Source organism: Misgurnus anguillicaudatus, chromosome 21 (assembly GCF_027580225.2).
Source record: "Misgurnus anguillicaudatus chromosome 21, ASM2758022v2, whole genome shotgun sequence".
Classification (NCBI taxonomy): Eukaryota; Metazoa; Chordata; class Actinopteri; order Cypriniformes; family Cobitidae; genus Misgurnus; species Misgurnus anguillicaudatus.
In genome coordinates, this window is record NC_073357.2 from 23,134,994 (window position 1) to 23,149,785 (window position 14,792).

General features: G+C 39.2%; 1 protein-coding gene across 1 annotated transcript; it reads left to right on the plus strand.

Annotated features, from left to right (window-relative positions):
* Positions 1–80: 80 nt before the first annotated feature.
* On the plus strand, positions 81–8,836 carry LOC129438702 (transmembrane protein 151B). Its single transcript, XM_055197557.2, has 2 exons — positions 81–799; positions 5,439–8,836. Exons 1-2 carry the CDS (start codon positions 740–742, stop codon positions 7,197–7,199), a joined length of 1,821 nt encoding a protein of 606 aa, XP_055053532.2. The 5' UTR covers positions 81–739; the 3' UTR covers positions 7,200–8,836.
* Positions 8,837–14,792: the final 5,956 nt, after the last annotated feature.

A 14,792-nucleotide genomic window follows, 5' to 3' on the forward strand; every position in this document is an offset into this window, starting at 1 on the left:
CACTCACCCCTCCTGAGGAATGCATTTTGTTTCCTGTTCAATTATATGAAAAAAAGCTAAATTGCTGAGCTCAAGCTTAAATCACCGAAGCGTACGATTTCAAAAAGACGAAATTGGCATTAAAATGAGGGAAAAAAGTATCGAAGCCTGGTGCTGCAATGGACTGGGGCCAGTTATGTTATAATTTAGTGCAGGTGGGTGACGACAGTGTCGAGGAAACAACCGCCTTGCAGGAGAGTGGAGGGGGACTCCGCTGACGTCCTCTGAATCCCTCTCAAGGAGAAACGCGCATATCGACAAAAACAAGTAGGGTGCAGTGAATCCTCGCTGAGAGCTTTCGTAGAAAGTCTTTGTTGTTTTGTTGGCTGCATCAATCGGACCTACAGACGCGCGTGTTATTACAGTCTCGATGTACTCGTGCTCCATCATCCGTGACTCTGGATATACAGCCGTAGAAGAAACATCAACACGGTGAAGGTGATGAAGCTGGTAGTGAAATGGTCAGAACCGAGAGACTATTTGAGAAGATATGCATGCACTTGAGGTGTGAAGGAGACTGAGCACGGGTGGGTAATGTAGCGATTATCATGCGACTTCGCCCGGGGTGCCGCGCTGAACCGTTTTGGGACCGGCGGCGGATGGGGTAACTGGCCCGCGGGGGACGACGAGGTCGTGGGCCGCCGCCGCCACATCCTAAACAGCCCCTGGCTATCCCCGGGGTGTGTTGGACGGAAAAAAGATGCAGGACGTCACGGTAGATGCAGAAGAGCCCATTCTGAACGGGGCTGGTCGGGAAGAGGTAAGACGAGGGCGTAAATTGGCTCCAAATATAAATACTAACTTTGTGTGTAGCAGAATGTCAAGTGTTAAATCTGTTGCGGTGTGATAACGCCACATACTGTTCAGTGTTTCAATTAAATAACAATATACGTCTTTATTTTACTAGCGTGTTGCCCCTATGCTATATATTTATCTGTTTGCGTCATATTTGGCACAGCATGCCCTTAGAAATTGAACCATATGTTGATAAAGTATAGTGAAGGTATCAAATTGTAAAGCAATTTCATTTTCATTTGCAAGTTTATCCATCAAAGGGTCAAAAACATCACATTTAGTCACAAAAGTATGTATGCAATGGAAGGTTTACATTACATAAGCAAGATTCACAAGAAGAGAGATTTTTGCTGTAGATATAAATATTAATGTGGTGGAGCGTGCAGGCAATATAGAAAAATGTATTATTAAGTCACTCTTATTTTATTGTCTACCTAGTGTGATGCGTTATTTCCTGTCTTTTCTCTCTGATCTTGACAGTGTGGTTCCCTTGGGGCTGTTGTTTTACTCGTTCACTTGGCAGTGTCTCTTCCCCTCACTCTCACTGAGTCTCTCTGCTGCCACTTTATTTTGCTTTCGCCCTTTAACATCCATCACGCTCTTCAGTCTGAGAGATGTTGTCCCACCGGTCCAATATCTGATCAAAGGAGGTCTGTGTTATTTCAGGGCAGGGCAGACTCGAGTCAACAAATCTAGGACAAAACCCAAAACCAGTGTCAGCACTAGCAAGGCCCCCTCTTATATTAACAAACTACTGCATATCTCTTTTTGCTGTTCATTCATTGGTGCTGAGTTAACCTTCTGTCTCTTGTTACATGAAGATCAATAGAAATGAAGACGGCAAGGAAGAAAGCTGTGAGTCATATCAGAAATGCACTTTTAAATTAATTTATATGGTAGCAGTAATAGGCATCCAGAGGTAGTGTGTTATTTCTGCATGGTTTAGTGTGGGATGGACTGTTGAAAGATTATAAGTGACTGAAAATGACATGCTGGCTTTGACATTTTCTCACAAATTTATCTGGACAGATGTATCATATTGTCCTCTGTGTTATTTTCGTCCTTGCAAAGCCATTTTTCTTGTAGTCTTTACTGAACTGACTGAATTAAATATAAAGTCAAGAACGCTTTTATAATAATAACAGAGTGTTAGAGGATAAAGTATTTTTTTAATGTAGTTTAACCCGTTAATTGGCGCTGTCCCGTGAGCGGGACACCTATGTTTATTTCAATATTTTCTATGTAAATGTTAATCTATCACGACAAACTATATATTGTTGGAAAGGTCTAAGAATGTAGTTTTCATATTTCAAAACCTTTTAGCAGTAATAATAATGCAGAAACTGTAATTTATTCATTTGTGACACAAGTATGCAGCAAACCAGCACAAACCTCAGTTTTTTGACAATTTTATGTTTTAAAAATTATACTATATTGCATTTTTATTTATTACAAATAAATGTAAACTGCTTAAAAAAAAAATTCACCTCCAGACACTTCCCTAAAAAACGTTGAAGTGTCTTCTTTAAAACCAAAAATTACCCAAATTAAAACCAAAATTAAGCTTCTAGACCAAAAAAAAAAAATGCTAGAGTTATATTAATTTAAAGGTGTATATCACCTTTTCACCAACCCCCCACTCAAAAAGGGCTGCGCCAGTTAAAGGGTTAAAAATGTGCATTGAAAAAAATAAGTTCTAAATTATACTAAGTAGGAATGTGTGGAAACGCAGCCTTTTGTGTTGCCGTTAGAGAGACAAAAAGCAAGTTTAAGGAAATGGATACATTTTTTAAAACTTCTCTTGGTAAACACAGACTGAATTTAAATTAGAGCAATTTTTCATGTCTGAAAGCTGTCATCTATTTCTTAATCTAAGATGGCCAAAGTCATCTCTGCGATACAGTATACAGATCCACTGATTCTAGTTAAAGATCCTTAGACTTCCTTTCTTTTTTATCTCTTTAAAACCCATGTGTACTTGAATTTTTTTTATTAGATTTAATGTGCAGTGCTAGACAGAGAGTAGCCTTTTCCTTCAAAAGTTATAACTAAAACTTACAATAAAGATATAAAGTATCTATAAGGGAAGGATTGATCAATTTTACCAAATGTTTTCTGTAGACCTAATGGTCCTATGATATTGGACTGAGAAAGATTCTTATGTTGTTGCTAATAAAGGGTTTAAATGGGGAAAAAATGCTACAGAAGTAGCAGACTAATAAGAATTTGAGAATCATTATGCACAATAGTAAAATAATCTAATAAATAGTATTTTATCAAGTAATATAATAGCAGACAGGCAAGTAACCCCTGGTCTTGAATTTCATCCTGGGGCCCGTTCTTCGTACGTCGCTAACTCAGTTAGCTGGATTTGATTGTTGACGATTTGGCATGATCTTGGATTATTTGGTTCTTCGAAGCTCATCCTAGACTTGCTGTCATAGCAACAGGTCCGTAAACTCAAACCTGCTCGGGAGCAGGCTTATTTCATGTAAACAAGATTAGTTTGTACCTTTTTAAGCGGATATGATACGGAAAGTCTGACGCAGTCGCGTATTCTTCATTATACGAGCGCAATCTGCGTAAGAAAGAGCTTTTCAAATTCAACACGTAATAAAAAAGGATAGATTAATTCAATCTTTTAGCGATGTTATTTAAAAAATATATAATATAACAAATATTCTTTCATCATCTTATTGCGTGCACGTAAGCGCTGTGTGCGAAGTGACCAAACACATCAACGTTTTTCCTATTTAAGACGAGTAGTTATACGAGCAAGTATGGTGGCACAAAATAAAACGTAGCGCTTTTCTAAGCGGATTTAAAAGGGTAACTATATTGTATTGCGGAATAGTACTTTTGGGAGAACTTCAACTCAAAATGGTAGGGAGAAGGGGAGCGGATTTTTCAGGCGAGTCGAAGTACTCCCAAAAGTGCTATTCCGCCATACAATATAGTTACCCTTTTAAACTATATTAAGTGGCTCAGTGGTTCATGTAGGTTGTCTATAAATCGAAAGGTTGGTGGTTCTATCCCCGGTTCCACCTGACCAAGTGTCAAGGTGTCCATGAGCAAGACACCTAACCCCAGCTGCTCCCGACGAGCTGGATGGCGCCTTGCATGGCTGACACCGCCGTCGTTGTATGAATGAGTAAGTGAATGGGTGAATGGGAGGCAAAAATTGTAAAGCGCATTGGATGGCTTTTGTCTGGGATATCAAATTCCTAAATATACTTCTTAAATACAAAATGAGTTTGATAATACAGCTTTTTCTTATTTTACATTGGTTTACCTGAAACAGAAAGTGTATTAGCCCAGTGTTTCCCAATCCTGGTCCTCGAGGCTCCCCTCCCAGAAAGTTTTAGATGTCTCCCTATTTACCACACCTGATTTAACTCATCAGCTTGTTAGGGAGACATGTTTACCATTTTGGAAGGAGGCCGATAAGTTGAATCAGATGTTTTAAATAAGGAGACATCTAAAACTTTCTGGGAGGGGGGCCTCGAGGACCAGGATGGGGAAGCACTGGATTAGCCTACCCATTAAATTAGCAATATTTTAAGTATTTGAGAGAAATCGAACTATTCTTTCAGCTGTAAAGACCACCTTGGTTTCACTGGATGATATGATATCATGTTTACTGTTTATACTTTTTAAAGGGATAGTTCACTTTAAAATGAAAACTCTGCCACCATTTACCCATCCCCATGCTGTTCCAAACCTGTACGAATTTTGGATGAACACAAAAGAAGATATTCCGAGAAATGATGGCAAACACACAGCACATAGTGATAGGAATAAAAAAATATGATGTAATTTAATGAGTACCGTCAAATGTGTGCTTACCAACATTTATTAAAATATTAGTATCATTTATCACAATACTTCCAAAATATGTTTTTCCTACTATGGAAGTCAATGGTCACTATCTGCTGCGTTTACCATACTTTCTCAAAATTTGTGTTCATCAGAAAAAAAGAAATTCATGCAGATTTAGAACAACATGAGGACGAGTAAATAATGACATAATTTTCATTTTAAGTAAACTATCCCTTTAACTTCTGAATAAAAGCCCTACGATTGCAGTTTTACTACCTTGACATTTGAGAACATCCAAATTGTTGGACAAAAGTCTTCAATTATCCTATCATCCCAACAACTACTGATATTCATAAAATTTTCCAAAGTATCTTATTTAGAATTTTTTTATAATTTAAACACCATTTTTAACAGTTGTCCTAAACTGCTAATTTGTATGAACAGTTGCCCCGTCTACCATTTTACAAGTTTGAGATACTAAAACAAAAATTTGTACTTATTATAAAAAATACTGAAAGTGTATTAAAACGAAATAGGTTTTATAGAATAAAGTAACGCATGTCATAAAAGTATCAAGTTATTTTTATAGTACATAACGCCCCTGGACACAAAAAATATGCATGTGATGTCATTGACCCATACGTTTTGCAGCCTAACTTAAAGCACGCCAGCTAAGTGTATGTTTTGTAAGGAACATTTCGTATCACGTTTTAAAATCTTTTGGCATTTTTGTAAAACAACTTATTACAAGTTACTAATAAAGCTTTTTTTCTACTTCTCTGCAGCAGCGTCCAGTGAAGCAGTCTTTAGCTTCCTCTTTGTGTCGAGAGTCTCACTGGAAGTGTCTTCTTCTCACTCTGCTCATGTTCGGCTGTTTCGCCACACTGACCTGGTGCAAGCTGTGCACGGTTCCAGCGCCAGCTCCAACAGAGCCGGAAGCTGCCGTTGTTGAACCTGGTGACCCCTCTGCAACCTCAGCTAGCGCCAGTATCTACATCCCAGATGAACTGGTTTTCGATGGTCCCTGTTCCAGTGGCTACATTTACATTCCTCTTGCCTTTCTGGCAATGCTATACGTGGTCTACCTGGTAGAATGCTGGCACTGTTATTCCAAGACAGCCATGTTGGCTCAAGCAGAAGTTGCAGAAGTGTATGAGCGTGTGCAAAGGCTGCAGCAGGCCACGCCCTGCATCTGGTGGAAGGCCATCAGTTACCACTACGTGCGACGGACCAGACAGGTGACGCGCTATCGCAATGGGGACGCCTATACCAGCACACAAGTGTATCATGAACGTGTGAACACGCACGCTGCAGGCTCGGAGTTCGACTATGCGCGGTATGGCGTTAAAGACGTTTCAAAGGAACTAAGGGGATTATTGGATCACCCAGCTGTACGGCTGCGCTTCACCAAATGCTTTAGTTTCGCCAGCGCCCGGGCAGAGGCTGCCTACCTCACCCAACGTGCACGATTTTTTGGTGAAAACGAAGGGTTGGATGACTACATGGAGGCACGGGAGGGTATGCATTTGAAGAATGTAGACTTTCGTGAGCACATTTTAGCCTTCCCTGACCCAGCCAGGCAGCCTTGGTATGCCAGAAGTAAAATTTTCTGGCTGGCCTCCGCTCTGCTCCTGTCCTGGCCACTTCGCGTTGTTGCGGAGTATCGCACTGCATACGTGCACTACCATGTGGAGAAACTGTTCGGTGAAACTGATGAAAACAGTCGGGGGGACATAACAGAGAGCGGTGGGGGCAACGGGAATGGAAACGGAGGAGGGAGCGTTGGGTCAAGCTATCGTGCCATTTCGCGTGTTAACACAGTAGACATGACGGAGCTGGAGTGGCACATTCGCTGCAACCAGCAGATGGTGCCCAGCTACTCCGAGGCTCTTTTGATGGATCCTGGTTCAGGTGGCACTCAGGGAACCAGCACTCCTCCGGCCGGACAAGGGACTAACTCCACGACGGGTGGTCCCACGCTTCCTGTGGCTTTTGCCTCGGCTTACTTGCTTCAGAGCTGTCCTCGCTGCCGCCGTAGCACAAGCAGTTCTTCCCTTCCTTCCAGACTGAGAGGCCCAACAGCAGTTCTGCTAAATGGTACAATGGCCGGGATGAGGGCTATTGGGTCCGGAGGAGGTCCTGGAGTTCCAGGGAGGCTGGTTCTGAGCAGAAGTGGCTTCTCATTGGGGCGGCTTCAGGCTCCTCGTCCATCGTCCCTCTTCCATTCCCGCAGTGTAGGTGGAGGACTAGCATCAAGAGGAGAAGAGGGAAGCGGAGGAGGAGGCTTTTTACATCTGAGTTCCAGACAGGATGAAGAGAGCAGAAGAGTTTTGGAGGGAGAGGAGGACGAGGAGGTGGGACATGACATGCAAAGAGAAGAGGAAGAAGAGGAGAGAGAAGGGGAGCAAAGTGAGCAACAGGAGGAGGTAGAAGAAGAGGAATCAAGGGAAGGAGACAGACCTCCTACATATCAGGATGCTTTCTTCTTTCCTGTGTTAATAGTTCATGGAGAGGAGAGTTGCCATTCAGGCGGTGACATTTCCTGAAGAAGAATGCCTAAACCACAGTACAAAGGAATGTTAAAATAAAAAACGTTATGGCCAAATAACAGATCTGAGGAATTACCTGAAGAATGAAGATTTCTTATTAACAAAAAGCAATGTTAAACTTATAAATTCTATGCAATAAAGTAAATGTGTTTTTAAACACAAGGACAAATATACAGGTGAAGCAAGAACGTCATACTGCACATCGTCTGATCTTACTCTATAGAAAAGTCTTCCAAACTGACTGGGAATGAAACATATGAAGTCAATGAAAAATATAAACAATGGGGAATGTTATTATTCTACCTATACACAGTTAATACTTGGCTTTGTCTGGCTAGTTGGTAAAATGAGTTTTTGTTTCTCCAAACCAACCAGGAGAAGAGCCTCATTAAACTTTAACGAAAATGCATTGGGATTTGCCTTCTAGAAGTATTTCTCCATAATTATTGGTTTATTTCATTGGTGTCCCAGATTCCATCTTCCATTCCATACAAAAAAGCATCTTGGATAAACTGATGGATGCCATTATTATTTCAGGGAGTTCAGTTATGTTAAGCTATTTAAAATTTTTGCTGATTCAGTGAGTCATTTCTTATTCAGGATCGCAAGCCAAGTCTCTAAAATGTATAGTTTGCCAGTCAGTTGTTTATTTGTAAAACAGCACATCACCAATTTTGCCTCATGAAGTGCTTGACTCACATAAGCACATAAATAATAGTTTAGCATGTTTCCCTCCATCATAGCATCTGTGCTTGTCCTTGATTGGCTCAAGTGTATAAATAGTAGTGTAAGCTCATTGCAAAATACACATCTGAATGTTTTTAAAGATCAGAAAATGTATTCAACACAAATCTTCCTAGTTGTGGTATGTTTTCAAGCTTCAAATGTAACCTGCAAGCAGACGTTCACAAATACACAGCCAAATACTCTCAGTCCTAACATAAAGCATGCAGTCATGGTCTCTGAATTATCCTTAAGCAGAGCAGATAAATGTTGCAACTGCAGTGTTCAAAAACACCTTCAGATAAAGAAATCGTTGTTGAAAACAGTCAAAATGTTCTGTCATCACGTGAATGTCGATCTTCAGTGATGTGGTGTCTTTGTAAATCACATTGAGAATGTAAAGTGTCTCATCTGTATTTGACTGTGCAGTGTTTATCTACTACCCCCCCCCCCTTGGTACCCAGAAGGAGGAAATCTATACCCCCAAAATACTTGAATTTTAGAAATTAGAAGTTAATGCATAGCTACAAACGATTCAGGTGGTCTTAAAGTAGATTGTATGTTCAGCATATGTGTTTGAAGAGAATGCAAAATATCAACCCTTTAAATGTTTTTATTTTAATGGTAGCACTACAGTAAGAAGCAATATTTTCCTTATCCTAACTATACTTTTCTTGGAATAGGGCAGTTCATTGAGCTGTTTGTGGGATATAGTATATTTTATTTGTTCAGATTAAATGAACAGTGACTTTATATTTCTAGGTTATTAGTAATTGTTTTGATGCCTCATGCTTGGATTTTGTTTTATGCTTATAAAGACAACGTGATAAAAGAGAGGCAGGAGGGTAAAATGATTGTCATGGCTGATGATCATTTAAAGGTACATAATAAATCAAACAGCTTGATCTAAAGGCTCTCTTGTCTCTTTGTTTTAATAATCAACCCACCATTTATTACACTAGTCAACATTTGAAGTGGATCAAAAAATAATCAAAGTTGTCCTATGACAAGAACAGGTATTGGTCAAAATTTTAAGACTTAACTTTTATGAAAGGTTTTGATCCACTACAAATGTTGACTAGTATATATTTAGCACTATAAGTACAATTTTAATATAAATAGAAATGCCAGATCTATGTAAAAAAAAATATTGGTTTGAAATGGCCCTTTAGGTGAGCAGCTGATTACTTAAAATAGTAAGTAAAACAGTATTACAAACATTTAAGAGATGCCCTTGGCCATTATGTTATTAACTTTCAGATGTTTTAAATAAATGCTTTATAACTTGACTCCTGTCTGAACAAACAATGCATAATAAAATTATGTATTCATTAATTCGTAAATGTATCAATGTCATGATAAATATGTCTTGGATGGCTTACCATACATTCTTCAGTGTGCCGCCGTGTGGTAGTGGTATTACACGTTTCTTTAAAGGGCCATTTCATCGATAGGAACATTAATCTTTGTTGAAAGTGGGTCATATTTGTAGTCGAAATGTAACATAAATTTAGAATTTTGTGCCTGTTTGACCGAGAAAAGACAGAACGTGACTTTAGAGCACATTTGTACGAAAAACTACAACTCCCACTATGCACCACAATGCACAGCTCTGTAAGCCACTCCCATTAATCGGAACACGGCTCAGATATGCTATTGTGTACATAAATGCCACGTTAGTAAAACAAAGAAAATAGCCACCACTGTGTCTGACAGACACCAATCATGACTTACTTTTAAACGTGATGTTACGTTGTGGTACACACAATAACACTCTGGTCTGGTGTGTAGCAAAGTCTTATTCAAACAGTAACGTGCAGTTTCAGATCCGCAGTACAAATGTCTTTCCAAGTACTTAAAAAAGGGTATGCATATTAAATGTTTATGTAGTTTTACCAATTTTCTTTTTGTCTCTTGTTTACTGTAATTACATCTGTGTAATATCAGCCTCATTGCTTTCACATAGACATAAAAAACACTGCTCAGATATGCTATTGTGTACATAAATGCCACCTTAGTATAACAAAGAAAATAGAAACACTCACTTTACAGTCAGACGTCTGTTTATCCCGGCCTACTCCTCGGGCTTCTGTTCCTCCATCTGCCTCAGCTCTTTGCTGTATTGTGGCTCATAAAGGTGCAATGAACACATAAAATTAGAGCAACACGCTTGCGAAATCACCCTCTTCTATATCATATTGATTAACTTCCGCTGTTATTGTAACACGAAGTGTGGCTCGCTCTACAACGCCTGTTTAGCTTAGCTTAGCATAAAGATGGCGGCTGATAGTTTTTTTTCGTCTGTGTTCGTATATTTTCGTAAGTCCCACCCACTGATCTGTAATAGGTCTTTAGCGTGGGTCCCACCCATAGCCCCCACCTTGGAAAAATGAGGAATGAGTGTCTGTAGTCTTTCACACTCAATAAAGATACAGCATTTCCTTCTTTGAATGACACGAAATGACGATTTTTACATCATTGAAAGAAGGAAGTGCCTCACTGAAATTAGTATTTCCCCCGTCTCAGGAGAAACTGAGGGAATGATGCACGACCATTTAAAAACATGACTGGGGTTCTAATAATACAAAGCTTAAAGGAATAGTCTACTCATTTTCAATATTAAAATATGTTATTACCTTAACTAAGAATTGTTGATACATCCCTCTATCATCTGTGTGCGTGCACGTAAGCACTGGAGCGCACTGCGAAGCTTCGATAGCATTTAGCTTAGCCCCATTCATTCAATTGTACCATTTAGAGCTAAAGTTAGAAGTGGCCAAACACATCAACGTTTTTCCTATTTAAGACGAGTAGTTATACGAGCAAGTTTGGTGGTACAAAATAATACGTAGCGCTTTTCTAAGCGGATTTAAAAGAGGAACTATATTTTATGGCATAATAGCACTTTTGTGAGTACTTCGACTCGCCTGAAAAGGGGAGGTGTTACTGCGCCGAGTCGAAGTACTCACAAAAGTGCTATTACGCCATAAAATATAGTTCCTCTTTTAAATCTGCTTAGAAAAGCGCTACGTTTTATTTTGTACCACCACACTTGCTCGTATAACTACTCGTCTTAAATAGGAAAAACGTTGATGTGTTTGGTCACTTCTAACTTTATCTCTAAATGGTACAATTGAATGAATGGGGCTAAGCTAAAAGCTATCGAAGCGTCGCAGCGCGCCCCAGCGCCCACGTGCACGCACACAGATGATAGAGGGATGTATCAACAGTTCTTAGTTAAGGTAATAACATATTTTAATATTGAAAATGAGTAGACTATTCCTTTAATGCAAATGGGTGAAGTTTCCCTTTAACCGCCCCTTTTAAATCAATTTAGCTGCTGGGGTAACAGTTCATAGGTCCTCGGTAAATGTAGCTATATTTTGCCATTTAAACGGTTATGAAAACAAACATGTTATAACTCTCTTCTTTTTTGTCTTGTGGAATAAAATGTGATTTGTTCAGAGAGATTTTTATGTGAAAAAAAATGTAATAAATCTTATTTTTAATCTCTCTCTCTCTCTCTCTCTCTCTCTCTCTCTCTCTGTCCTATATCTCTTAATCCTCCATGGTTAATTTGAGGTAAAGTAGATTTAGGCCATACGTTAGAGTAACTCACTTAACAGTCAAACTGCTTCGCGTTAAAAGAGGGAAGCAGAAAACAAGTGCACGGCAGAAACAAAGGAACAAAGAAACAGAGTATTTGGTAAGTCTTTTTAACCTGGCAAATGTGGTAGGTAAAAAGTAGCCAATTTGCGTAGCTACAACTATTTACGCTAATTTCAACTGTTACATTTGTTTTTGTCAAACAAAATGCTTCATAACCAAGCCCTCAACCAAATCAATTTGATGCAAGAAGTCATTGTACCGCTATCATTTGGTTTGTTCGATTTCAACTGCTCCGCAGACCGTTCGGCTTATGATATCAAAGTACCGCGAGAGCGGAACTTTGGACTGGCTCTCGCGGTACCTTGATGTCATACGCTGATTATTCTGCGCATGCCTTGAACAGTAGCATGCTTTGTCATTGGGCAGTAGCGGCACGGTAAGCAGCATGGTGCCGCTGCTTTAAACCCAGCGCATCAAACTGAGTTTGCTGTTACATTATGAGGCGTCACAATCGAGGCGTCACAATGTATGATCGACGCGTTCATTCTATTGGAATAAGAATGTTGGTGTTGTTGGTTAAAGTTTGTAGGCATTTTTTAACTCAGTGTTCCCTTTTCTTTAGGGAACATTTACTCCTCGGTCAATCTATGCAAATCTGAATTCAGCTAAACCTCTTGAACAGAAGCATTATGATTATTTAAGAATGTCGTTAGTATTCTGTTCTATGTGATAATTTCAGTCCGTTGCATCAACTCCATCATAGCCTCTGTGCTTGTCCTTGTACTAAAGCAACTTACTAATGAGAGTGTATTTAACATAAGGTGCCAGCTATAAAAAGCTGTTTACCATGAAAGCATTATATTTATCCAAAACTGTTATGCTATTCCTTTGCAAATCTTATGGTGTTTATGGGTATGAGCAAGTCCACACTTACCAAGTACACTCTATGGGGCAGTTTCCTGGACAGGGTTTAGGTTAATCCAGGACTAGGCCAGGCCTTACAGTAATAATATTAGGTCATTTAAGAAGTTTTTACAAACATACCTTATAAAAAAACACTAAAAGTGTGCCATTTTAAGACAAAACAATGTCACCGAAATATGTTAAAATGAAACAGGACAAGGTGTTATAAATTAAAGCAGCTCAAACATGCATTTTAGTCTTGGACTGGGATATGCCCTGTCCGGGAAACCGCCCCTATAAAATTCTAGGTTATTTTGAACCCAGCATCGGGTCAAAAAGGGACGACAATGGGTTAAAACCCCAGCATTTTGGGTTGAAACAACCAGCACACAGTAGGTTAAATTACAAACCAAGGGGCAGAGCCAGCCCAAGCCATGGGGCCCTAAGCAGAATTTTATTTGGGGGCCCCTTGGTGCCACCAATACGATTGATTGACTGTATAATAATATATTAACTCTTTTCCGCCAGCATTTTTAAAGTTGCCAGCCACCAGCCATGTTTTTGATAATTTTCACCTAATTTAATGGCCCCCAATATTTTGTTGTATACATATTTGAACATGTAATATATCAAAAGAAGGAACAGGCCCTGTGCTTTTAAACAAAATATTTTTTTTAAATATTTTTTATTCTAGCTTCATGCATTTTTCAAACATGATGAACCTTATTAAAACAAGACAATATGCTAGGCTATAATTAACTAGCCAGCTAACGTTAGCTGTTAACACAGCCTAGTTTAGTTTAAGTTAACAGTAAACATTTACATTTTTTTTACATTTTGTTAGCATACTTTTATCTTGCTGTTTTCTCTCTTGCTCTGATTTCTTCTTTCTTTTTCTGCACCGAAGGGATATATATTTTTTGTGACATTTATTAGGCTAAATGTTGTAAATAGCAGTTATGGGACTGGGTGCATCTCAACTAAGCAGCGCAATTTTTTTGCCAAACCACTTGACTCGTATTCCCGTCCACCTGCATCCAGCATCCTATAGCCAGCCAGTTAACATAATATTTGTGTTTTTTATATTTAATATTGCTTTTTTATAATTATCATTGTTCACAGCTGACATAATACATATAAAAAAACTAATAATAATTAAATTAAATATCAAACTGTCATTTTGTGTGCTCTTGGGGGCCCCCTGGTGGCTTGGGGGCCCTAAGCAATTGCTTAGATCGCTTATGCCTTGGGCCAGCTCTGCCAAGGGGCTGGGCTCTTCCCTTTTTGACCCATCGCTGGGTTGAAAATAACCCAGAATGTTTTTAAGAGTGTATGTTTTGCATTGTTTTTTAACAAAAATTGTATTTTTATGTGTATGATTTGAATGTGTAAGAAGTTGTCAAAAAGCCTTGTCATTTCTGTCATGACCTTTAGTTGTATTCAGGTAACCATTTATGACCAACCTCCTGTCTCTCATCCAGGTGATAACTGAGATGGCTAAGGCACAGACTGATACAGTGGTGTACAGTGTAGAGTCCATGCTGGTGGACGCTATCCGCATACAGACACAGTGTAAGGAACGCAGCACAGAACTTGCTGCTGCTGCAGCGGAGCTCCACGAGGAGACTCTCAGCCTTCGTGAGCAGTGTGAGGCCACACAGCTTGACATGGCTCGACTGCGACGTATGCTGGGCGACCTGCTGGATACAAAGCACGCCTATGAGGCTCGTGAGAGACAGACCCGTAAACTTAGCAAACAGCTTTAGAGAGAAAGCAGGAAGGAGATAGCAAGTGAAAAATCATTAATAATTGTAGTAAGGAAGGAAATGGAATAAGTAAGCTTGGAAGATGTCAAGATTTTTAGAAAGACAGAAGCAAGAAACTACCACAGAAGTCAAAGTTATTTAAAGAAAAAGAGAAGTTGAGAACATAAAGGTCTGAAAATAACACAAAATTAAGATGTCGGGGAAATTATCCTATTAAAGAAAATACACTTTAAGAAATTTGTGTCTTTTCCATTAAAATACATTTTAGGCTGGGAAAAAGTTCTCATAGGAGCAACGCCTCTGAGCAGAGAATCATTTCCACAATTTATATCATTAAATGAACACTTTGAGTATATGGTGACCCTATAATTGTTACACTGGCAGAAAAAAATGGACCCGAGGCTGTCACTGGGGCAGTTCCCTTTAAAGGGTCCTAATATTTAACATTTATAGGTACAGATATGTATACAGTGGCAAGACAAAGTATGTGAACCTTTTGGAATGTCATAGTAAAAAAACTCATAGTGCTAGTGGAAAAAGTATGTGACCCCTTGAGTTAATGACCTCAAAAAAGCTAATTGGAGTCAGG